The sequence below is a fragment of the Apodemus sylvaticus genome, chromosome 2 (assembly GCF_947179515.1).
Source record: "Apodemus sylvaticus chromosome 2, mApoSyl1.1, whole genome shotgun sequence".
Lineage (NCBI taxonomy): Eukaryota > Metazoa > Chordata > Mammalia > Rodentia > Muridae > Apodemus > Apodemus sylvaticus.
In genome coordinates, this window is record NC_067473.1 from 101,214,034 (window position 1) to 101,241,063 (window position 27,030).

The 27,030-nt window shown below is 40.3% G+C and overlaps 1 protein-coding gene across 3 annotated transcripts in view; it reads left to right on the plus strand.

The window, feature by feature from the left end:
* Positions 1-247: 247 nt before the first annotated feature.
* Positions 248-27,030, plus strand: part of Chmp3 (charged multivesicular body protein 3) — a 42,425-nt gene continuing 15,642 nt past the window's right edge. For 2 of the 3 annotated variants that reach the window (XM_052173895.1, XM_052173894.1), the window contains exons 1-3: positions 248-417; positions 8,728-8,788; positions 17,543-17,722. In XM_052173895.1, coding sequence (XP_052029855.1) covers positions 373-417; positions 8,728-8,788; positions 17,543-17,722 — 286 coding nt within the window. In that variant the 5' untranslated portion in view covers positions 248-372. Of the gene's footprint in view, positions 418-733; positions 837-8,727; positions 8,789-17,542; positions 17,723-27,030 lie in introns of those variants that run through there. The other variant, XM_052173896.1, reaches the window with a different exon arrangement.

Here is a 27,030-nt window from a genome sequence, read left to right on the forward strand (position 1 = left end):
GTCGGTGAGGTGACTCCGGGACACAAAGAGAAACCCATCCACAAATATCTTGGAATCGGTTGTAAAGATGCGCGACAGCGTTGATAACAAATGTATTTCTGGACTAGCTGACAGGTTTCGGTGTAGACAAATACTTTAGAGTTACTTCTTTAGTCAACCAGCCTTTTGTGCAATAGTGTCACCTGGACTGTAGAACTCCACCCAACTTAACTCTGCGCCTGCGCCGCGCGCGTGCGTACTACCCCTACTGCCGCCGCGCCCTTCTCTGGGCGTCTGATTCCCATCCTTGCAGCCCCGCCCAGGCGGCTGCCCGTGACCTGCCTGGGCGCAGGGAACGGAAAGTCGGAAGGGGTAAGAGGAGTTCAGTTCATCATGGGCCTGTTTGGAAAAACCCAGGAGAGGCCTCCCAAAGAGCTGGTAAGGGACGGCGACCGGGGAAGCAACGCGCTGGGCATCGGAGGTGGGAACAGCCAGCTGCGCTCTCAGGCTGGCCCCCATTTCCGGGGCCTTCCACTCGGCCGAGGGGCCGAGGGAAGAGTTTGGGATTGGGCTGTGAGGAAGAGCGTGCCTTTGCTGCTCGGCGTCCGACCCGGGTGCGCAGGGCGGGATTAGGAGCACCTCGGCCTCGCCCCCGGGTGCTCGAGGCGCCACACTGCCGGGCCCTGAGGAAGTGCTCTCCCCTGCGCGCGGTGGTACGGGCCGCCCGGAACCTTTCTCCTGCGCAAGCCCCGCCCTCACGCGGGTCTGCAGACCACCGTGAGGATCTGCCCCAGACCGGAGTGTTGTGTGCATTGAAGCGGCTCTCATCCCCGAAGGTCCATGCATCTGCTGGGCAGGTCCGTTTCTCGCACGCCTCTATGTGCAGGGAAGCCCGACTTTCTGTTTACTCCAGAAGCTCAGTAGTTCTGTCAGGACACTACCCATAAGAATGCTACCGAAAATAGTTCTGCTCCAACTCTGAATTCTTAGATCTGTCTATAAATTGAGTTATTTTTAGGAACCAATAAGTTTGAGTCCTACTTTTAGACGTCTTGGCTCTCTGATCTCGAGAAACTTGTCCGAGACTTCTTCTCACATGTCAAGTGAGAAGAGTGCTACTGCAGTACCATTAAAAGATGTGAACCTTGAGCTAGTAGTGGTAGTGAAGGTGCGTTCTTTGCACACCGAGCCTTATTACTGACCAGGAGTCTCACCAACAGTACCAGCACCCAGCATATTGGACTTATGGGGTCCCATTCCAGACCTACTGTATCAGATTTTAAATTATGACTATTCCCAGTGGTTAGTATGTGCCCTGACGTTTGAGAAGCTCTGTTTCTACAACACTCAAAACTTGTCCTTCAAATTCTTGAGTTCAGTTACGGAAGTGTAGCTGTCACGCCAGTGTCATTCATTAACTCTGCCCATTTTCTGGTGCGTGATATATATATTTAGGTGGATACTCTACTAGAGGAGAAATTGACATCTCATTCTTAGCAATCACATTTATCACTTAAAATAATGGAAACGTCAAATAAGTAATATACATAGCAGGCATAAATTTAGTCATAAGACGGTTTTCTTTAGGCTCTATCTCAACTTATGTATGACAAAGCTAAATCCACACACTAGTCATGATTTCCTTATCTTCAAGAAGAGTATACAAATTCCACAAAATGGTCTACTTAGTGTTCTAAAGTGAAATTGTGTGCTTGTCTCATTTAAGTTCCACATGTTCAATTTTATACCAGAGAGCAAAATGTAACCAGTAACTGGATGTTCTTAATAGGAAAAGGTTTTAAGAGATGGCATGCAGTTCAGCTACTTGGGTAGTCTGGGAAGGAATATTCCTGAAAGCAAGAGTCCAAGGCCAGACTGGACAGTGGCCCAGCAAGCAAAGATGATAGGGAAAAGTCTGGGTGTTGTAGAGTTTCTGCGACATTACCATGCATTCAATAAAATTTAAAATTTAATACCCACATTAAAAAAATGTAACATTTGTAAAAGTAAAGACTTTTAAAGGACCCATTAGCATCTATCAAACCAATATAATTTAATCACAGTTTGATTAATTGTAAGGGAGACTGCTAATTAACTAGCAAAGTGTAACCAGTTGACTTGCTAGGGAGGCTGTAGTAACCTGCATTGCTTCTGGCTCTCCTCAGTTCTTCTGTAAATGCCATCTGATCATGTTGGTTAGATTTCTCAGGCTTTGTTTTGTTTACTTTAACAATCTCAATTTGATTGGTCTAAGGGATTTTCTCTTAGCAATAGGGAGTAGCCTGAGGGGTGCTCCTTGGTGTTATGTGGATTGGCTCTGCAGTTTCTTGTTAATCCTCTTTCTTAAAACTCCTCAGCATCTGTTTGTGCCTCTTTTCTGAGTTGAGCTGTCTTTTAATGGTTTTATGATTGGTAATTTCTTTTCTTTTCTTTTTTTAATGTTACTATATCTATCATTTTTTTCTTTTTTTTCATTGGGTATCTTCTTCATTTACATTGCTAATGGTAAAACCTTTCCCAATATCTCCCCTTCCAAAAGCCCCCCTCCCCAAAGATTCCCTACCCCTCCTCCCACCCCCTGCCTCCATGTATATGCCCCTCTACCTGACACAGTCTCCCCTCCCCCTCCCCCTTCCTCCCCATCTGTTTCCCTTTGTTGTGGCCTCTATTGAGCCTTTACCTGACCAAAGACCACTCCTCCCACTGATGCCTGACAAGGCTTTCCTCTGCCACATTTTTGGCTGGAACCATGTATACCCCTTGGTTGATAGTTCAGTCCCTGGGAGTCTTGGGGTGTCTGGGTGTCCCAAGTCATTGTTCTTCCCATGGGGCTATATATCCCTTCAGCTCCTCTGGACCATCCTCCAGATCCTCCGTTGGGGACTCCAAGCCCAGTCCAATAGTTGGTTGCTAGTTTCTGCCTCTGTATTTGTAGGGCTCTGGCAGGGCCCCTCTGGAGACAGCCATGGCATGCTCCTTTTGGTTCACGCTTCTCATCGTAGTGTTGGGGTTTGCTGACTGTTTATAGGATGAATCCCCAGGTAGGGCACTTGCTGGGTGGCCTTTACTTCAGACTCTGCTCCACACATTGCCTCCCTTGTTGCTCCTGTATTATGTTCCCTTTCTCAGAGGAACCATAGCACCCTCACTTAAGTCCTCTTTCTTGAGCTTCCTGTGCTGGGTGAATTGTAACTTGTTTATTTTGAACTTTTGGACTAGCATCCACTTATTAGTGAGTGCATACCATGTGCATTCTTTTGTGACTGGGTTACCTCGCTCAGGATGACACTCTCTAGTTCCATCCATTTGCCTAAGAATTTCATGAATTCATTGTTTTTAATAGCTGAACAGTACTCCATTGTGTATATGTACCACAGTTTCTGTATCTATTCCTCTGTTGAGGGACATCTGGGTTCTTTCCAGCTTCTGGCTATTATAAATAAGGCAGCTATGAAAATAGTGGAGCATGTGTCCTTATTACATGTAGGAGCACCTCCTGGGTATATGCCCAGGAGTGGTATAGCTGGGTCCACAGGTAGTAGTACTATGTCTAATTTTGGTAATTTCTAATTTCATCATTCCTTCCTTCGTTGTTAGCTAACAGTCTTCAATAAAGATCTTAGTTAGGCATGCTTGATTACCTGGACATATACTTTATGTTGTTAGCTAACAGTCTTCAATAAAGATCTTAGTTAGGCATGCTTGATTACCTGGACATATACTTTATGTTGAAAAGGCAAGAGAAGTAAGTGCCCAATTGCTTTATCTTTAACCACTAATGTTTAGAATAAGGGATTGACATAATGGCTTCCAGAGATATGAAATGCTTTTTCTCTCCAGTGCCATTTTAGTCTAGTAGATTTTAATGTTTTATATGTCATAGTCACTTTTCATCATTATTTTGTGTGATACTGAAATATAAGTTTGGTCAATGGTGCTAAAGAGGTTCTGTCACTTTTAAACATAATGGTCTCTGAGTGCTTCTTTGCTTTCTAGTGCAATATATATCTTGGTGTGATTTGTATGTTCCCATCTTGGGACCCCAAATCCACTATTCCTCATATAATGGCAGTGCTGTTTATAACCCAGAGTTTGGGAGCATATATGTTTCTTGCTACCGAAATGTGTTCAAGTCTAGGTCTTTTTACGAAACATAAGTAGGGTGTATATTAAATTAAAAAACTGCGGTGACAAGCATAAATTAAGCCAGCCCTTTGCTAAAACCAGCAGAAGTAAACAAAAAGTACAACTAGTTGAAAGCACTGAAAGCAGTGGGATCTGAGCATAGTCAGGGTCCTGACAGAACTGGGATGCTCAGTTACAGGTGCTCTCTAATGCTTAGTGCCCTGGCCAGGGAACTGAGGATCTGAGCAGACCTGTTGACAGACCTTGCGGCTAAACAATGAATTTTGTGATGAACCCGGGCAAAGGATTCTGGTACATAACTCTGAAACATAAACCTCAGGAGTGACCTGAAACAGACTGGCATTCACAAATATTGAAGCCAGTTGCAGGCAGTCACTGTCCTCAGCAGATTACTGAGAACCACCCACTCAAGTTAGATGTTTGGTAGAAGAAATATAAGGTTTCTCTGAAAGAAGTTTAGAGACTTAAATTACCACGAAAATTCTCACATATAATGTTCAGAATTGATTTTTTTTTAATTTTTTTTTTTTTTTTTTTTTTTTTTTTTGAGACAGGATTTCTCTGTGTAGCCCTGGCTGTCCTAGAACTCACTCTGTAGACCAGGTTGGGCTTGAACTCAGAAATCCGCCTGCCTCTGCCTCCCAGAGTGCTGGGATTACAGGCGTGCGCCACCACTGACCGGCTCAGATTTGATTTTTTAAAAGAAAACATTTATGTATAAGAGCCCTTCATATATCCTGGATGCGAATTCTTTATAGATTTTTTTGGGGACTTGTTCAGAGCACAGCTTTTAACGGTATATCTCAGTTAAATTCCTCACCTCAAGCTCAGGAATCCCCGTGAAAGAGGAGGCAGAGGGTATGGAGGACACTAGGAGAGCAAGGCCCTCTAAACTGAAGGAGCCAAGGTCATATGCGTTCACAGAAACTGAAGTAGCAAGCACAAGGCCTAAATGGGCCTGCCCGGTCCTCTGCGTGTCCCTTGCAGCTTTCTGTGTAGTATTGTTATGGAACTCCTGAGTGTGAACAAGTGAACTGATTCTTGTGCCTTCTCTTGGGGCTCTTTTCCTTCTGTTGGTTTGCCTTGCCAGATTTCAATATGATGGTTTTGTTTTATCTTGCTATATATTATTTTGTTATATTTTGTTATCTCTTGGATAGCCTATTTTTTTCTAATGAGGGAAAAGGAGTGGATCTGGATGGGAGAAGAAGTGAGGAGGAACTGGGAGGAGCAGAGGAAGGGGAAACTGTAGTTAGGATATAGTGTATGAGGAAAAAATCTTATTTTTAGAAAGTAAATACAATTATATTGAAACTAAATATTTATGTGTTATATATTATATAATAATGTATTTATTACACACACGCACAGATATATAGTACTTTGTTTGGTTTCTAGCTCTCTCACATGATACCTACAACCATCCCTTACTCTGGATCCAGGAGATCTGATGTCCTCTTCCTTGGGCACCAGGCATATGTGTAGTACAAGACATGTAGGCAAAACACTCATACACATAAATACATCTGAATTTTTTTCAAAATATAAAATGCTTTTTATTATTTATTATTGGTATGGTTATAAATATCTTCTTCCCATTTGTGATATTTTTCTTTAATTGCAGTCTTATGCAAAATCAAAATTCATACTTCCAATTTAAATAAAAATGTCAGCCCTTTTCCTTTCTGGTTATTACTTGTGTCTTTTAGAACTTAATTTTAAAGATTTATTTTTAAGTTAAGTATGGGTGTTTGGGTGTGGGTGTATACATGTAAGCCTGACACATTGGATCTCCTAGAGCTGGAGTTTCATGAGTACTGGGAATCCCAGGGCCTCGGCAAGAGCAGTATGTATCCTGACTGCTGGGCCAACTCTCCAGCCCCTTTTCTTTGCTTTTTTTGTTTGTTGGGTTTTTTTGTTTTGTTTTGTTTTGCTTTTTTATTTTTTTGTTTTTTGTTTTTAAGAAATCCTCTAACTTGACAACATTTCCTTCTAGACTGAGGGCTTGAAGAGAGGGCTTCATGCTGTATGCTAGGCAAGCCCTCTTTTACTGCGCTGCATCTCTAAGTGTTCCAGTTAACTCTGGGGTAATGATTCTTATTTCATAATTGTGTTTTGAATCCACCAGGAATTAGCTCCAAGGATTGGTGGAATCTGGATTTGGACAATTGGTTTCTGTGTATCATTTGTCTCAGCACTGGTTGTAGGGTGAAGCCTTTTGCTGGTTTCAGTTTCCTTCACCTAGTTTGTGTCTGGCATACAATAGCTTCAGTGAATGAATTGGAATAAAACACTTATCTTGAGGGTTCCAACCTTTCTGCAGGTTCTTTATGGTTTTCACAGCATAGTTTTAATTAATTGCTTTTAAAAACCTCATTACTGGGGCTGGAGAGATAGCTCAGTGCTTAAGAGCACTAACTGCTCTTCCAGAGGACCTGAGTTCAATTCCCAGCACCCACATGGTGGCTCACAACCATCTGTAATGGGATCTGAAGCCTTCTTCTGGTGTGTCTGAAGACAGCTACAGTGTACTCATATATATAAAAGAAACCCTTTATTTCTGTGTTCCTACTTATTTAAAACCTTTGATTTGTTAGTAAAGTACTGTTGAAACTAAATAATTGTTTAAATTTCTTTTTATCTATTTTGAATTTTCTTTACCATATCTTTATACTTATGAAAACTCTTTGATACATTTTGTTGAGCTTCTGGACTCGACTATGTTTCTTAACCCTTAAAGACTATTAGAGCCATCACCTATATGTAAACATGTAAAATGCTAAGTGTCATTTGGGCTGCCCTAGTCTAGTTAAATTGGTATTTTTTCATTTAGACATAAATATTAACGGTAGCCAGAAGTGGTGGCAAACTGAGATGGCCATCAACAGGTGAAGAGAGAAACAAGTTTGTGGTGTATACATATAATGGGATGAAGTTGAAACATAAAAAAGATGACTTTCATGCCACATCAAGCATGAACCTTGAAAACATGCTATGAGATGAAAGAATTTAGAACCAAAGGGCACACACTGTATTAATATTTTTATATGAAATAATCAGAATAACCAGTTCTATAAAGACAGAAAATAAAATACTGGTTGCCAAGGAGTTGGTAGATGGGGAGAAAAGGGAGTATTTAAGGTGTGTACTATGTTCCAAGGTGATGAAAATATTTTAAGGATTGATAGAAAATTATACTAAATTTTACCATCAATTATATACTTTAGCATAATTAATTGTATATTATATAAATTTAACTTAAACTGTAAATAAATCTAGCATGATTAATTAAACATTATATCATCTCCTAGTTTTATTTATGTTTTAGGTGTGTGTGTGTGTGTGTTTATAGAAGTCATGCCTGTGCATATGCCCAGAAGAGGACATCGAGTATCACTTTCTACCTCATTCCCTTAAGACTAAACCTAAAAGCTCAGTAAACCTCAAGCTCACCATTTTGGCTAGGTTGGCTTGGCCAGTGAACTCCAAGGACTCACTTCTCTCTGTCCCCCAGCTTCTGGGTTGTAAGTCATGGTTGGATTTCAGTGTTAAAACATTTTTTCAGTGACGTCATTGCTTTTATAAGTATTTTACAGATTTTGGTAAGTAATTATTAAAGGTTAAACTTGAAATTTAATAGAAACACATCTATGGATAGGAATTTTTAAACGCTGTTTAATTCATGTACTTCTGTGTGAATGTTATAGGGTTCCGAGTTTTGTTCCTTTACAATTAATATAGAAATTTTGGTTCCATGTAAGTACTGAAATCCCTTTGAGTAAGCAGCCAGTGATGGAAGGGCATTGAAGTAGCAATGTACTTGGTTCTCCCAAGTCATGTGCCAAAACGCATACAGTAATTTCATATACATTTTACTTTTAATGATCCATTAGCCGACACCTCAGATTTTTCTTCAGTATTTAAAAAAAAAGACTTGGAAAGCAGTTCACTGGCATGAGAATGTGCTAGTTACTGGAGTCCCACACCAGGGCCCACTGCGACCTTTAGTGCTTCTCAGTTAACCTGACAGGAAGAAAAGTAACACCAAAGGTAAGTTCCCAGTACACGGGCAGAGTAGCTTTAAGATAATTATGTGTAAAAGATGAAAATCTTCTGATGTCCTACGACTTTCATGCCCAGGTATATGTAAAAAATACTAGTATACCTGCAGAGTCTTCTCCAAAGTGTTCTTCTCTGCCTGTAAACAGTTCGGAGTGCCTGTGTACTGAGATAGAAGAGCTAGTTAAAAAAGAAAAAGGAAAGGAAAGGAAAGAAAGGAACGAAGGAAGGAAGAAACAAACAGCCCTAAAAATCTTTTTGCAGAATTAAAAAAAAATTGTGTCTAAACTCAATGTAGAATTAATATAGATTTTTTTGTTTTTTGTTTTTCGAGACAGGGTTTCTCTTTGTAGCCCTGGCTGTCCTGGATCTCACTCTATAGACCAGGCTGGTCCGGAACTCAGAAATCTGCCTGCCTCTGCCTCCCAAGTGCTGGGATTAAAGTTTTGTGCCACCAATGCCTGGCTAGAATTTTTAAGAATGTGCAAAATTGACTAGGAATGTTTGCTTCTCTGATAATTCCATATTTAAAATTTTCTCCAGGTTAATGAATGGTCACTGAAGATCAGAAAGGAAATGAGAGTTGTTGACAGGCAAATAAGAGGTAAATTACTATTTTATATTTTCTATTCTATACTCTTAACGCTCTATTTCATTTCAGTTCATAAAAGTAAACTCACCTCTACATTATAAGACAGTTTACTTCCATATTAATTATGTGTAGATGTTCTCATTATTTTATTTTCTTATCCTATATTGAGAATAAAAAAGATAATAATTGACACATTGTGAATGATTGTAAAGGAACAAAAGAAAGCTCTTCCTTCTTGCACATTAAATAAGTTGTGCATAAGAAAACAGTGCAATTCCATTATCTCTACTCTGCATATTTTAACTTTAAATTGGGAACAATATTGATGGCGTCCGCACCTCCACAGTACCGAGTATTGGGCATAGGCCTGGGGGATTAACAGAAAACGCAGACACGGGTCATTCTGTAAGGAGAATGTCCCCAGCTTTACTGAGAGACCAGCAGTATATATACTAGAGGCCAGGGAAGGGAACAGGAAAAAGCAATTATAGCCATAGGTCAGGCACCTGGGAAGTCCATGCCACACCCAGTGGGAAGGCAGGAATCAAGCTAAGCTTTGCTCTCAAGAAACCTGTGCAAACAGCTCAGCTGGGGGTGTTGAGCCAAGCTCACTGGTTCCCAACAGCTCTCCCTTTTTTTATTATTTTTTTTTAAGAATGAATAGCATCTGTCTTAGGACACCTTCCATCCAACTACCATTACCTGTCTCTGAGAATCTCTGCCAGTCCCAGAGCCTGTCTTAGGTTGGTGTGGACTATAAAAGAGTTGCCTGTCATTGACTAACTATTCTCCATACCGGCTGAGCCAAATTTGAGCAGATGTATTATGCTGTGCCAAAGACATAAGCACTTGTTCAGTGTGTTACTGCTCTGGACTGGTTTTGTTGTTTGCACATACAGGTTAGAAGGAACAATCCCAATGAGGCAGCTCCACAAGCCAAAAACCCCAGTGCTTTTTTAATCAGGGGTGGCTATAATGCCAAAGTCTCTGATGGTGATACAGAGTAACAGGGAGTCTCCCTCCATTATTTAGAGGCATAGGCACAATTCCAGGAATTCTCACAACCACAGCAGCATCTTCATACTCTCAGCAGTTTGTCAACACACACAGTCTGCTAGAACAATTCAATTTCTTCTTGTCTTCTTCCATGCAGGATACATAACTTTTTTCATTCCTGTGTATCTCCACCCAAGACAGCATCCTTCAGTTGGTCTCTCTGTTTCCAAGCCCCAATTTCAGGCACCAATATGTAGCTGCTGTTTCACCTTTCTCCTGGTACCTTATTTTCCCCAATGCGTTCCTCTCTCTTTGCTGGCCGGCCTTTCTTGGAACATCCCATCAGGTGCTCCTCTCTTTCCCCATCTCAGTGGGACCTTCATTTGATGGAGCCCAAGCCACCACAGTACTGAGTATCGGGCGTAGGCCTGGGGGATTAACAGACACAGGTTATTCTGTAAGGAGAATATCCCAAGCTTTACTGAGAGACCAGCAATATATATACTAGAGGCCAGGGAAGGGAACAGGAAAAAACAATTATAGCCATTGGTCAGGCACCTGGGAAGTCCCTACCTCACCGTGTGGGAAGGCAGGAATCAAACTAAGCTGTGGGATGTTTTGCTCTCAAGAAACCTGTGAAAACAGCTCAGCTGGGGCGTTGAGCCAAGCTCGCTGGTTCCCAACACAATACATTTCTCAATACAAGTTACTATTTTTTAAATTACGATTTGAAATTAAGGTGAGTGACCAAGAAATGGTCATGCTTAAACTAAGTTTTCTTTTTTAAGTTTTCTTTATTTTTGACAACTTCATACATGAAAGCAATGTGTCTTGATTATACCCAAGCCCAGATGCTGCTCCCATTCCTCTCAGGCAGTTCATGTCATCTCCATATTCATATCCACAACCATTCCCCTGTAACCCATGGAGTCCAGTCAGTGCTCTTTGTTGGACTGCTGACTGGTTTTTTGGCTTGATCTGTGCAGGTCTACATAGGCATCCATAGCTGTAGTGAGTTCTGTGTGCAGTGGCTATGTCATGTGCAGAAGACAGTACTTTCCAGCAGGCTTCCACATGCATATATTCTTTCTACCTCTTCTGAGATGGTCTCTGGGCTTTGGATGGATGTTGATTTAGCTGTCATTTAGGGCTGAACACTCAGTAGTCATTTGTTCTCAGCATTTTGACCAGTTTTGAGTCCCAAGTTATGAATGACCATGGTAGAATTCACCATTATTAATCATGGTAGAGTATCACTAATCTATCAACATGACTATTTAGCAAGCCATTAGTAGTTGGTTACCCTATAGGGCTTAGATATCCTAAGCCATAGTCTTAGATGAGTACCAGATATGAATTCCCTTCTATGGATCAGATGACAACTACAACTGAAAAGCTATTGGCTACCCCAGTATCCTTGGTGCCATTATTAAACTAGTGAGTACGTCTTCTCTGGCAGGTCAGTACTGTAGTATGTAAGGCTTGTTACTGAATAGTAATATTGATGGCTTCCTTCCCAGCCCACAGTGGCCTGCATAGCACTTTCCAGCACTGTGAAACTAGCCAATAGGGAGGACATTTTCAGGTCAGTTTTTGCTTGATTCTTCTATGTCTCATAGCCAACTATGTCCTGCTTCAGCAGTGTGGTCTTACCATCTAGTTCTGATGACAATGGCCTGTGTTGTTATAGTGCTTCTGGGGTCTCCCTCTAAGTCTTGGCACTGAGATTTTTATTTAATAATTCCATGTCTTCTGGGAGAAGTATTGTTGAGCCCTGAAGGCTAATCTGCATTTGTATTTCTTAGAAATTAACTTTTAATTTATAAAGTAGTGAGTAAGGGTTTTTAGAGCCTTAGTTTTGGCTAATTATCTGTACACTACTTCCTTGATCTGCCCTATCCTTTCTTAAACTTTTAACCTCCAATATTTCCCTGCCACTACTATTATACCATAGGGGTTCTATCTCTTCCTCTTTAAAGGAATTTTAAGAACACTTTTATGAATAGAAAAAATTGATACCAGAAAAGTGTCCCAGGATTACAGTATCATGACTTTAAAAAAGAATTAGAGATGAGAATTCTCTTCGCAGCTGTGTTAATTTTGGTCTGAACACTTCTACTTCAATTGTAAATGAATGTTTGAATGCGTCAACTATGAAGCAACTGCTTTTCACACTGGACAGCTGACTGTAAATAATGACAGAAGAAACAGGAAGAAAGCCCTCCCAGTCTGTCTTTTGAATGTGGCACATGGGAGGGATTCCAGAAAGAAAATGGTAATCTCATTGAATTGAAGATTTGGAGATGAGCGTAAGGGAGGCTAACATTTGTGTACTGAGTAATAGAGAAGAGGAACATAACCAGGGAAAGGACTCCAGCTGTCTCCACAGGGTGTGAGTGGAGAGCATGTGACTGAATACTTAGAGTGGTATTTGCAGACCGATAAATGGTAATTAATGGGACAAAACAACCGCCAGGAAGTTTTAAGCTGAACAGTTTCCAAAGCTAACAAACGGTTGGAAGATGGTTTGGTTTTGCAAACACAGTAAAGTGATTTTGCTAAAATTTGAGACATTCAATACAGACTGGGTTTAGTATTAAGGTAAGAATAAAGGCTTATTTATGAGGAAAACTTATGAACAGGTCTTGAAGTTGATCTGCAAGTGACTTAGCTGCCAGTCAAAATACAAATTTAATGCTCTTTAAAGGATTAAAATTATGACACCTAAGAGTGAGTTATTCTCAGTGCCAAGTAAGAAGGCCACTGAGGGGAGATAGAAAAATTACCCACACAGGCAAAATAAATAAATTGGACATTAGAAATAGAAAAAAAAAAAACTCAAACAAACTCAGTTAAGCTCAAAGGGATAAGAAATATGAGGGATTTTTCTCAGCCCTACTTTTAAAATAATGGTTTTTAAATGCTTTAACCTCTCTTCTAGCCCACCACCCACCAGAAATAGTGGAAAAGAAAGGTTATTAGGATACGGGGGCAGTGGATCTGTTTGTTCTTTGAAGCCAATTCCATCTGTGTTGTGTGGAAATCAGCAGCGGCAGCTTGATCCACATGCAAACCCTTTACGAATATACCAACAGTCTGGATAGTGTCAGGATAGCAAACATGAATCAGCAGCAATAGCACGACTTAGCAGAGATAGCCAGGCCTCTGCAGAATTGGCACGAGTAAGCAGGAGGGACTGGGACGACCAGGGACTCCAGGAGTTCTTGGCTGTGTCTCTCAAGTGAAGACTCAAGACCAAGAAGCGTTGCAAAGCTAGCTGTGAAAGCAAGCCGAGTCCCATTCCCAGTCTGTTGGGTCCTATTTATACTCCCTCCAAATGTGTCCTCCATGGGTCTTGTCTCATCATGTGTTGTGCCTCAGCACGTGAGTCTGTCAGCTGACATCACTCTGTCAATTGACCCAAGCCCACTGAAGCAGCAAGAAGCAGCAGGAACCTCTCCAAGTTTTTTGGTGTGTTTCTCTCTATGGAGTCACAACAAATGGAGCTCAGCAGTGCATGTGAGGCAAACCAATAAATGTGTGTCATTAGTGAAGAATTGTTCATCAAGTGTCCTTTTACATGCTTGCTTTAGCAGATTATCCTTTCACCTGTGTCTGCTTCAGCGAAATATTCCTTAGCAGGTCTGCTTAGCAAAACATCCTTTCAGTTTTATCTTCTTCAGCAAAACACTCCTTCATGTGTTTACTCCAGCAAAACACCATCCAATACAATTGATTTTCTAAAGAAACCAGAAGTTTCCACTTCAGAAATATGTTAGCTTAAAACAAAGTCATAAGCAAAAAAAAAAAAAAAAAAAAAAAAAAAGGAGAGAAAAAAAAGAGAGAGAGAAAAGAAAAACTCCTTAAAGATAAAGCAAAACTTCACTAAATGGACACAGCAACAGATTAGACACCAAAAAAAAAAAAAAAAAGATTAAAGAAATTGAAGATAGTAATACAAACTGTGCTACTAAAAAAAGACCAACAGAGCTACAGTGAGTGATGTCAAGTGGTCTGATGTGTATAATTTGAGTATCAGAAGAGTCAAGAGATCAGATGAAATTACAGCTGAGTATTTTCAATAAACTCGTAGAGCCAAAATAACTATCCCAAAGCTGAATCAATTAATTGAGGCACGATATGTTTAGTTTACTGAAGCATAACACAGGCAGCCTGAGAAGAGGTGCCTTACATATACGAAACAGTGGTAGAGCATCAGTTGCCTAAAGAGTGTGAGGCCCTGGGCTCACTGCAACATTCTAAGTAAATAAATACAGAAAACAATAAGAATGGCTAAAACTTAATTATCAGAAATTATGTAAACCAGAATATCTTTAATATGGTAGAAGAAAAAGTTTTATACTAAATTTCTCTCTATAAGCTGGCTGATGGTGGTGCTTTTAATCCTAGCACTTGGGATGCAGTGGCAGATGGATCTCTGAGTTCGAGGGCAGCTTGATCTACAGAGTGAGTTCGAGGACAGCCAGGGCTATACAGAGAAACCCTGCCTTGGAAAAAAAGGAAAAAAAAAATATCCGGATAGAATACTGTTCAAAGGTTAAAGTGAAGTTAAATATTTTTAAGCTAAAAGTTGAGCCTCTTGCCAGCATAAGAAATGTTAAAGAAACTGTAGCCTGGGGCTGTAGAGATGGCTCAGAGACTGAAGGCACGTACTGCTCCTGCAGAGGACCTGGGATTGGTTCTTGGCATCCACACTGGGCAGTGACTCCAACGTCAGGGATCTGATGCCCTGTTCTTGCTTCCAGAGGTAGCTGCACACACGTAGTACACATAAACTCAGTAGGCAAATATAGAAAAATATGTAAATATAGAAAAATGTTTAGAAATTGTGGGCCAAAGGAAAATCAAACCTAGATATACACAAAGAACGAAACATTTTGGACATAAGTAAATGCAAGTAAACAATGTTTTCTTATTTCATTATTTAAAATGTTTATAGTAATGTGTCATGTAATGTATAGAAATAAAATGTATATTAGCACATACATTTTATAGTTCATTGTTATCATATACAGCCTATGTTGCAGTTGATTTTTTAAAAACAATTAATTTATTTTTATTTTATGTACATTGGTGATTTGACTGCTTGTATGTCTGTGTGAGGATGTCAGATTCCCTGGAACAGGAGTTAGAGACAATTGTGAGTTGCCATGTGGGTGCTGGAAATTAAACCCAGGTCCTCTGGAAGAGTGGCTAGTGTTCGTAACAGTTGGGCTGTCTTTCCGTTTTTCCCTGCTGCAGCTGATATTCTGTACATGCCCCATATACACAGGCATGGGAATGTCTTTCTGAAAGTTCACTCAGAAGACAGTTTGCCTTACTATTATTGCACCCCAAACTAGTTCTGGACCTTGCCTTCAGTGCCCAGCTATGTCCTGGGATGTATTTGAATGGAAGCTGTTCACAAAAGGGGAGTTATTAAAGGTTGCTAAGGAGATGAGACTTATTCCATTGCTTGGAGCAGGGTGTTTATGCAGCTTGATGAAGATAAGGGTTCTGGGTTGCTAGGTGCTTTGTTAGGAGAGGGATGTATGCACCCAAGCAAAATAGATAGGTGTCCAGCTTGCTAAGTTTTCTGCATGCTTGCCTGTCTGACTTCTGCTCCACCCTCCAGTTCATTGGTATTATAGGCATGAATCACCATGTTTGTATTTAATTCCTTTTTAAATATAAATGAGCCAAACTATTTAAGCAAAAGAAATTGTCAGAAAGCATTTAAAAACACTATTGAACTATGTGTTGTCTACAGCAAACTCAGTTTAAATCCAAAACCACAAATAGATTGAGAATACAAAGTTAGAAAAAGATATTGCATCACAGACTTAACCAAGAGAATGGGGAAACTTTACATCATGGTAAACTAAACTTTAAAACATTACGAATTTCCTGAGAAAAAGAGCTTATTATATTATATTAATAAAAGTCCTAATATAATCTAATGTCTACCTAATCATATACATTTCCATCTAAATACCCTTAAAGTATAAAAGGGAAAAAGAATTGAAAGAATTAGTAGGATTTCAATGATAGTAGGAGACTATTGTTCCAAATGATTAAGTAATGTATTAGCCGGGCGGTGGTGGCGCATGCCTTTAATCTCAGCACTTGGGAGGCAGAGGCAGGTGGATTTCTGAGTTCGAGGCCATCCTGGTCTACAGAGTGACTTCCAGGACAAGCCAGGTCTACACAGAGAAACCCTATCTCAAAAACAAACAAACAAACAAACAAACAAACAAAACACTTCTACACATTGCACACAATGACTCTCCTAAGAGTCCCAGTGTTTTGACTTAGTTTTACTAATCTAAGATTTAACATATTCTGTACTTGGTTATCCAGGAACCACTCTCAAATGTTGTGCAGAACTTATTTTATAACTTTAATAGTCTTTTCTTTCTTTGGGGTCCCAAGGTTGGCTCTAATTCATTTTCTAATAATTTTGTCAAACTTTCTTTGCAAGTCAAGCATTAATCTGGAACTACCATTGTGCAGTTATTGCATTGTTTCTAAGATGAGAACACACAGCATGCACCTGGGCCATTGGGACTGTGCTGTGCTGTGCCGTGTTGTGCTGTGCCGTGCTGTGCTATGCCCCATGTCTCAATTTTTAATTGTATAAGAATCATTACATCAGGGAACATCTAGTTTCACAGAATTCTCCAGAGCAGAAGAAGAAGTAAGAAAGTCAGATATAATAGAATAATTATGCTTACCTAGGCCAACTGAAAAACAGTCACATGGCTGTTGTCTAGGGCTAAGGTTAGGAGAAATGGGAACAATTGTTGTTACTAAGAGCTGCCTGGGGCTACTGAAGACTTCGGCCTACTGCAGGCAGTCCCTGTCATTGTTTGCTGTCCCCAGCATAAGACCTGGTCACAAATTTTACTATCTTCTCTGTCTTCTATTTTTATCTTTTGATCTCCTAATCCTCTCCTTCAGGACCCTGTCACAGAAGAAAATGACCTGCTGGTCCAGATCACTGTTTAATTGTAGAATTATGAATGGTTAAGATAGTAAATTGTGTTACATGTATTTTGCCACAGTTTCTAAAATCCAAAAGTTTTTACTGGTTATAAAGTATATAATAATACAGACATGTCTACATTCTAGTTAATGCTGATACAATGCTTTAATGTGTTCAGGGTCTCTTTAAACTGTAAGTTTTTAACAATTACTGTTCAGAGATTGTACTCCTATACTTGTAAGAAAGCTGCATATTGATGGTCAGAATAAGCTCTGAGATGCATTCAGAAGTTCAGTGCATTCTAAAGCTCCTTAGTATAGATAGGTACCAAGCAGTGTTAGAGCAGGCTCACAAAGGTTTTTAATGTGTAATAGGATTATACTTCTGCTTATTGTCAACGTATGTTAGTCTTGTTTCAGGAGGTACTAAATATCCATATATTAATATTTTTATTTCATTTATATCCTCTGATAATTTTCTACTTACAGATATATTTAGATTATAATAAAAAGAGTTTGAGTGCTACCAAGCCTGATTTACCCTTCCCGTGTGTGTGTGTGTGTGTGTGTGTGTGTGTGTGTGTGTGTGTGAATGTGTGTATACAGGTTATGTGGGTGGCCAAAGAGGGTGTCATATTCCTTGTAGCTGGAGTTAGGCATTGTGAGCCCCCTGTTGTGGGTTCTGACTTCTGAACTTTGGTCTCAAGATTGGACAGCAAGTACTTAATTGCAGAAACATCTCTCCAGCCCCTACCCATGGCTTTTGATATTCTGTTCTAAATTTAGATATCCAAAGAGAAGAAGAGAAAGTAAAACGATCTGTGAAAGACGCAGCCAAGAAGGGCCAAAAGGATGTCTGTGTGGTTCTGGCCAAGGAGATGATCAGGTCAAGGAAAGCCGTGAGCAAGCTCTATGCATCCAAAGCACACATGAACTCTGTGCTCATGGGCATGAAGAACCAACTTGGTAAGGCCCAGGTACCTTACGTCCCCCAATAACGCTGCTGCCATTGTTACTGTCAACACTGTTTCCTTGCGTAGGAAGAAGAGATTGAAATGTGTTTTTATTTTTTTAACTTTTCACATTGTCCTAAGTAGGGTACTGTACAAATGTAGAATATAATTGTTACTATTATTTTGTTAATCACTTTTTTTGCCAACAGTTTTGAAATAATGAATCTACATAGAAGTCTTTGTTTAGATGATAGAACATAGTGAATCTATATGTTCAGCTGCTGTCCATACTCCAACCCACCCTTGAATGCTCTTCATAAAATTAACATGCACTTTTATTCTATTTAGATACAATGACTTCTTGTAGCACTTGATTAAAATTCAGATTCTGTTTGATCTTGGAAGTCCTGTGTGCCCTGACTTTATTTCTTCCTTGTCTCCTCTCTTCTCTACATCCGTCTGTACTGATCTTTCTGTCCTGGAACTGGAGCAGCTTATGCTCATCTTAGAACCTTTACATTTGATGATCTCTCTGCAAGAACACAGTGCCCCCATATCTTGAAATGATTGGTCTTTGTCCTACAGGTCTCAGTTAAGATGTTAGGCACACAATAAAACTTTTTCTAAAGCTTCAGTCAACAACATAACTCTATAACTCACTCTCTCTCTCTCTCTCTCTCTCTCTCTCTCTCTCTCTCTCTCCCTCCCTCCCTCTCTTTCTTAATAGGGTTTCTCTGTATAACAGCCTTGGCTGTCCCACAACTCATTTTGTAGACCTGAAACTCACAGAGATCTTCTTGCCTCTGCCTCCTAAGTGCTGGGATTAAAGATTTATGCTGCCAAGCCTGACTTCTAAGTAATTGATTTTTAATGAAATTAATGTGTTTGGTTAGTTTCTTTAAAACAGTGCTAAGAATTGAACATAGAAGCTTGTATTGGCTAGGTAAGTGGTATATACTGAGCTGTATCCCCAGTTTTGTTTGTTTGCTTTCTTGTCTGTTTTGAGTCTCAGTATATAGTCCTAGTTGGCCTGGAATTCAAAAAGATCTATTTGCCTCTGCTTCCTGAATGCTGGAATTAAAGGCACTGGCCATCATGCCCAGCCTTGCTGTATTCTTAATGTATACATTGTGTCCTGCTAGAGCCAGATACCTTGTCTGTCTAACCCATGGGTGTATCTGTAGCTTAGGAAGGACTATCATGTCATTCCTGTGAAGAGCACACTCATAAGCAGCTTCAGATGCTGGTGATGTAGTATGTGGTTGTTTTCTATATGTTCTTTGAATATTAAGTGTGGAGCAGAATCTTTGATTCATTAGTTCACTTTTTAGAGACTTTTATTATATACATTTAAAATTTTATTAGTTTTCCTTTCTGTATATGAGTGTTTTACCTGCATGTATGTCTGTTCAATATATGTTTGGAGTACCTGAAGAAGAGAAGAGGACATCATATCCAGTGGAACTGGAATTCTATATGACTATTAGCTGCTGTGAGGGTACTGAAAATCAAGGCCCAGGTCTTCTACAATTGCAGCCAGGTCTCTTAACCACTGAGCCATAGCTGCAGTCCCCCTTTTATTTTCTTTTTATGTATTTGTATGTCTATGTACATGCTTGTGAGTGCTGGCAAAGGCCAGAAGAGGGTGTCTGATCTCCCCTGGAGCTAGAGTTACAAATGGTATCCTGTGCCAGAGCAGCAGATGTTCTTAACCACTGAACCATCTCTCTAGCTCTTTTAGTTCAGTTTTTCCAGCTAGTTTTTAATGGTTGGTTTTTTCCTTTCCTTTTTCTTCCTCGTTCCCACCTCCCCACTTTTGATCTTAGAACTCCTGAATTTCAGGAAGTCCCTCAGGACATGCAGACTGTATGGTATCTTAATTTAGATCCCCTTACCTGCCAGGTGTCCAGGTCTAAATGCTCATTACTAACTGTTCCCAGTTGAGGCTTGCATAAGTCACCTGGGCCCAGGTACTTTCCCTGCCTGTTTTTGTTATAATTGCTTTCTCATGTACATTATCTGCTTGTTTATTTTTTAAGGTACTTGTAAGATTTCTCCTCAATAGTATGATATCAGCTGGGTGGTGGTGGTGCACGCCTGTAATCCCCAGCACTCTGGGAGGCAGAGGCAGGCGGATTTCTGAGTTTGAGGCCAGGCCTGATTCTACAGTGAGTTCCAGGACAGCCAGGGCTACACAGAGAAACCCTGTCTCAAAAAAACCAAATCCAAAAAAAAAAAAAAAAAAAAAAAAAAAAACCCAAAAAACTAAAAAAACAAAAAAAAAAATAGTATGATATCTCTGTATTAACTAAAGGCTATTGAATAGCACCTTTGTACTTTTTGGTCTCTATGACTTATGTCAAATTGCATTAGGCTTAATTCGGGGAATCTTGATAATGATGGTTGTTTTGTTTTTGTTTATATATATATATATGAGTACATTGTAGCTGTCTTGAAACAATATCAGAAGAGAACATCAGATCCCATTGCAGAAAGTTGTGAGTTACCATCTGGTACGGAACTCATGATTTTCCTACCTCCTCCTTGACTCCCCCCCCCTTCTTTTTTTATTCAGTTCAGTATATTTGCTTCTGGTTTTCAAGGTGTATTTTGTACATAAAGTGTTGTCATCCTAGAAATTCTAATATTTAGGCAGCTAAGAGACTCTCATATTTAGAAATAACATTTAACTTTTTACTTTGAATTTTGAATTAGAAAATTAGAAAACTATAGTCTGCATTTAAATCTGCTCTAGGAATCTATATGTTTTGCTAAAATAATTTGTGAATGGATCAAATATTGAAGATAAAAAAATCACAAAATTCACAAAGTTTACAAAATTCACAAAAGCAGTAGAAGAAAATATATTTAACATTTATAAGAAGATGAAATGAAAATTAATGTTTTCAGAGTCAAATATAAAATCTTATAAAAGAAAAGGCTGATGAATGCAGCACAAAATGTTTAGTTTCTGAACAAGTTCAAAATTAGTCCCTGCAAAGTCAAAAGAAAAAGTGGCTACGCAACTGTAATAAGCCAAAAGCTGATAATGCAATCAAAAGCCTATTGAGAACTATTTAAAAAATTACCCCAAGACCAAGGAGAGGAAATGAATATATAAAAGATTCTCAGTCCCAGTGAGAAGTCCAAGCTGTGCTGTTGGTTCCAGGAGCTCATATAGCCCAAGCTGGCCTTGAACGCCTCATGTGTAGGATGACTTGGCACATGTCACAAAGCATGTCTCTCCTGAGGCAGGGTTTTGTGCATCCTCAGCACACATCCTCAGTACCACATCAACAGAGCTGCATCTCTAGCCCTAAATATGCTTTGAAATGAGATAATCACCGCTCTGTCCAAGGTTTCTGGGGGCTGGTGAGATGGCTCTCAGCAGATTAGGATGCTTGCTGCTAAGCCTGACAACCCAGATTTGATCCCCAGGACCACATGGTGGAAGGAGACAACTGACTCCTAAAGTTATCCTCCAACATCCATCACACACCAAGATATAGCAACCTAAAGTAGACCCATGTGAAACATGACTTTCCAACTCAAAATCAACGAAGTGACTTGGGGTTTGTGTTTACTCATGTCAATGTAATTAATAATTGATTCAAAAATCATGAAAGTAATTTTGGCTATTTTAGAATTTAAATATATACCTCTTTTCATACCAAAACATGCTTTCAAGCATGAAAGTATTTATAGGAATTGTGAGTTGGACAAGTTTCCACAGTACCTTTAATCTCGGAACTCGGGAGGTAGAGACTAGTCAGTGAGTGAGTTCATGGCCAACCCTTTTCTCTTCTTTCCTTTCCGTTTCCCTTTCCTTGTCTTTTTCTCTTCTTTTTCTTTCCTTCTTTCCTTCCTTTCTTCCTCCCTCTCTTCTTCCCTCCCTCCCTCCCTCCCACCCACCCATCCATCCATCCATCCATCCATCCTATCACATCCCATCCCATCCCATCCCATCCCATCCCATCCCATCCCATCCCATCTTATCCTGGAATGACTATGTAGACCAGGCTGGCCTTGAACTCACAGAGATTCATCTGCCTCTGCATTCCAGTGCTAGAATCAAAGACATGAGCCATCACTCCTCATAGGGCCAGCCATTTTCATTCTGGCAGATTTTACATAAGAGTCAAAGAATATATTCTTTTTTTTTGTGATTTTTCTTTGAGAATTAACAAAATTTTAAGTCATCTTTCATTATTGTTTATAAACTTGGCATGTGTGTCTATGGGTCATGTTAAATTCATTTCCTTTCATGAGATTTTAACTTCCTTGTTTGCATTGTTGACTTGGTACCAAATTTAATCATGGCAAGGTAACATGGGGAGAGCAAAGTCCCGGCCAGGCATGATGGTACACACCTTTAATCTCTGCACTTAGGAGGCAGAGGCAGGTGGGTGCCAGTGAGCTGGAGGCAACCTTGTCTACATAGCCAATTCCAGGACAGCCAGGGCTGCATAGTAAGATCCTGTTTCAAAATAATAGCAAGTAAAAAGAAAAAAATGCAGTCAAACCTACTGGTTAAATGGCCTTGCCAAGTAATTACCATTGAATGCAAGAGTTTTCGGTAGTCATAATAGAGAAAAAGTGTGGTCAAACATACAAGGCCTTATGTAGACACATGTCTCTCCAGTGTTTACCCACAATACCACCTTCACTGAAAGTTATAGTTTAAGTGAAGCATCTCATTACATAAAATTTTTGTCATTAATGTTTGACTTTGAACTTTTTGATGTTTCATTTGTTTTGCATTAATTTTGTAATTTTACATATTCGTAAACATCAGAAAAATTTACCCAGTTAGTAAAATGCAGATACTTAAAGCCAACACTGGAAAAACATTGCTAATAGTGCAATTGATAGCATTTTGCTTTTCTTCCGTGAGGGATTGAATCAATAAATTGTGGCATATTTGAGTTTGACATGGCACTTGCCATTAGAAGGGTACTAGGAAGGCCGTTTTCATAGGCAAGCAAAGTTGTTGGCTCTAACATAGCATGTGCTGTGAGGGTGAATGCTATGTGTTTGTGCAAGTGTGTAAATGTGTGAATCAACATATATTCTTTATTATGGTAAAATGTAAGTCTGCAAGACTAGAGTAAAAAGCCGGATAGATTAGCAAGTATCTGCCATTACCCTAAACATGCGTTTCCGTGTGGTGCCCTTGATTCGTGTCCCCACCCAGTTCCTGTATTCCCTCTGGCAGGCTGAGGCACCACTGCATCTGCTCTCCGTGGCTTTCTACGGGGAAGAGGTCTGTCTGGAGCTATCCTGGAGGGTTGTAATCTGGGAACTTGACCCATTCAGTTTTGGTTTTGTTTTCTTTTTACTGTCTTTTCTCCCGAAAGGAAGCGATTTTAGTCATTTGTTGGATTTTCAGACAAATGTTTTAATTTTCCTTCATGCCATTTGTTTTGTTTTGTTTTGTTTGTTTGTTTTTTTAAGACAGCGTTTCACTGTGTAATGGCCCTTGCCTGTCCCGGACCTCACTTTGTTGACCAGGCTGTCCTCAAACTCAGAGATCCACCTGCCTCTACCTCCTTAAAATCTTGATCCTGGAATTAAAGCCGTGCACCACCACTGTCCAGCTTCTTTCATATTTTTTTTATTTTGAATATAATTATATTCAGATCCGTGTGGTGTATACCTTTAATTCCAGCACTCAAGAGGCAGAGGCAGGAAAAGCACAGCCAGGACTACAGAAAGACACCCTCAAATGAGTGAATGAATGGGTGAATGGATGGATGAGTAGAAACGAACTAGGTGAGGAATGGGGAGAGACAGATCAGGCTGTTTAGGCTTTATGAGTCCCTACTTGGTCTTTTTATGCAGATAAGCTGAAAAGCAAAATTCAGTCTTTTTTTCTTACTCTCTTCCTATATTCCTTCCTTTCCTTTTCTTTTTTTAAAGAAAGGTTTTATTTATTTATTTATTTATTTATTTACTTGACTTATTTATTATATACATGAATGTTTTGCCTGCCTGTGTATATGTGTGTGCCCCATGGTATGCCTGATGCCATGGGGGTCACAGGAGGGCATCTGAGTCCCTGGAACTAGAGTGAAGGCAACCTGTGAGCTACCATGTAGGTGGTGGGGACCCATCCAGGTCCTCTTCAAGACCATGAGTGCTCTTAACTGTTGAGCCATCTGGTTAGTCCTCTTTACTTAAACAATAACAAAAAGTAGTATTACATTTACTTTTTTCTATACTTACTTGCTGTGCAAGTGTTGGGGGAACAAACATGCCACAACTCACATGTGAAGGTCAGAGGACAACTTCTGGGAGGGGGTGGTACTTACTCCAAACTGAGGACTGCTTGTGTAAAGACCCTGGGGTCAGAGAACAGTGTTCGCAACACTGAAGGAAGACCTGGGAGTTTGGGATTCTGAGCAGGGCTGTAGAGGTGTCTGGAAAGGACGGGCAGTGAGGTGCACAATACTGTTTTTACAGCTGTTTTTACAGCTGTTTGGAGACTGACTTAGAGACAAGTTTAAAGCAAAGCATGCTTAGTGACAGTACAGATAAAGGCAGTGGGAGTGGAGTTGAGATATTTTGGGGAGATTGAGGGAGGAATCTGAGTGGAAGGAGTAACTTCACAGAGACAGCTGAAATATTTCAGGCTGTGTTCAGGAGATAGTTTGACAAGAGCACTGAAGAGAAAGTTAGAAAGTAGGACTGGAAAGGAAGGTTGAAGTCAGAGTTCCCAAACTCAGGTAAGCAGTTTAACCTCATCCTGAGGGTATGGAGACCTAACTCTGGGCCATTGTGAACACAAACTACAGGCTCAGGGAGCTCTGATGGCAAAGATGGAGGCCCTAGGGCCTGAGAGGAAATGGCATGGAATGAGTGCCTGGAATGGAAGGTGAATCTCAATGCAGAGTGAACAGGCCCTCGTGAAGACTAAGCTAAAGGAGGTGAGCCTGGCAAGACTGCACGGCCATTAAGGAAGGACACAGAGACTGCATTCCATTGTGTTCTTTTGTGACTGGGTTACCTCACTTAGGATGATATTCTCCAGTTCCATCCATTTGCCTAAGAATTTCATGAATTCGTTGTTTTTAATTGCCGAATAGTACTCCATTGTGTATATATACCACATTTTTTATATCTATTCCTCCATTGAGGGACATCTGCATTCTTTCCAGCTTCTGGATATTATAAATAGGACTGCTATGAACATAGTGGAGCATGTGTCCTTATTACATGCTGGGGAATCCTCTGGGTATATGGCCAGGAGTGGCATAGCAGGGTCCTCTGGATGTGAGGTGCCCAGTTTTCGGAGGAACCGCCAGACTGATTTCCAGAGTGGTTGTACCAGCTTGCAACCCCACCAGCAGTGGAGGAGTGTTCCTCTTTTTCCACATCCTCGCCAATACCTGTTGTCTCCTGAGTTTTTAATCTTAGCCATTCTGACTGGTGTGAGGTGAAATCTCAGGGTTGTTTTGATTTGCATTTCTCTAATGACTAATGATGTTGAACATTTCTTTGGGGGGGGGGTGGTTTTTTCGAGACAGGGTTTCTCTGTATAGCCTTGGCTGTCCTGGAACTCACTCTGTAGACCAGGCTGGCCTCCAACTCAGAAATCTGCCTGCCTCTGCCTCCCAAGTGCTGGGATTAAAGGTGTGCGCCACCACCGCCCTGCTGAACATTTCTTAAGGTGCTTCTCAGCCATCCGAAGTTCTTCAGGTGAAAATTATTTGTTTAGATCTGTACCCCATTTTTAATAGGGTTATTTGGTTTTCTGGGGTCTAACTTCTTGAGTTCTTTGTATATATTGGATATTAGCCCTCTGTCGGATGTAGGGTTGGTGAAGATCTTTTTCCAATTTGTTGGTTGCCGTTTTGTCCTTTTTTCAGTGTCCTTTGCCTTACAGAAACTTATAATTTTATGAGGTCCCATTTGTCAATTCTTGATCTTATAGCATAAGCTATTGGTGTTCTGTTCAGGAAAATTTCCCCTGTGTCCATGTTTTCAAGGGTCTTCTTCAGTTTCTTTTCTATTAGTTTCAATGTGTCTGGTTTTATGTGGAGGTCCTTGATCCCCTTGCATATTAGCCCAGAAGCTCTGAATACCTAAGACACAACTCACATATCAAATCATTCCCAAGAAGAAGGAAGGAGAGGGCCCTGGTCCTGGAAAGGCTTGATCTAGCATTGTAGGGGAGTACCAGGACAGAGAAGTGGGAGGGGGTTGACTGGGGAATGGGCAGAGGGAAGAAGGCTTATGGGACTTATGGGGAGTGGGGAATCAGGAAAGGGAAAATCATTTGGAATGTAAACAGAGAATATAGAAAATAATTTAAAAAATGTTAAAAAAAATAGGAGCCCAAATAAACCCAGTGTATCTTAAGTTGTTTTTTCCATGATACTTTATGTCAGCAACAGAAAAATCACCTAAGGCATCTCAGGATATCTTCAAAGGGATTCTGTATAGTTGAATATTCAGGTGTGACTACAGGTTGAATGTTGTGATAAAATCTTAGAATTGTTCAGGGTTTCATACATATAGTTTTAGGATACTGTAATATTTGAATGTGCATTATGATATAATTGGCATAAGAGGATGCAAGAAATTCATTTATGGTGTGTGTGTGTGTGTGTGTGTGTGTGTGTGTGTGTATGTGTGTGTGTATGTATATAAAGGAAGGACACAGAGCTCAGAAGGAACACATGCTGCAGCAGGAAGGTTCACTAGGGACTGACCCACCACACTAGCCCCTCAAGATTAGTGACTGTGGGGAATGTTTTGTGTTGGGAGATTGAATACAGCTGAGGGGTAACAGTATCGAATGGACAGTATGGACAGGGAAGCAAAGGGAAGTCTCCATTCTGGGAGCTGGAAACAAGCAAACAGGGTTTCCAAGCTCGTTTGCCGGTCTGGGCCCTTCCTTAAGATGTTCTCTTATTAAAATGTAGCTGTCCCCAGGTGGGGGTGTTACCCTTTGCCAGCTATTAATATACTATTGTGATTAGATACTTGGCAAGAACAGCTTTCTGACAGCAGTTGCTGGCAGAAAAAGACAGCTGATGAGCATGTTTTGACTGGGGGCAAGAGCTAAGGAAGAGGTTCAAAGGTGGGGCAGGAATAGAATTACCATGTGCTCTTGCCATTCTGCTTCTGGGTGTGTACTCAAGAATGGGAAGCAGAGGCATAAACAGATATGTGCACCATCACATATTTGTATGTGATTCGCAGTAGCCAAAGGGTGCAGCATTGTAAATGCCCATTGGTGGATAGAGAGACAAATAAAATGTTGTATACACATATTAGAATATTATTCAGCCTTAGCGCTGGGGAGATGGCTCAGAG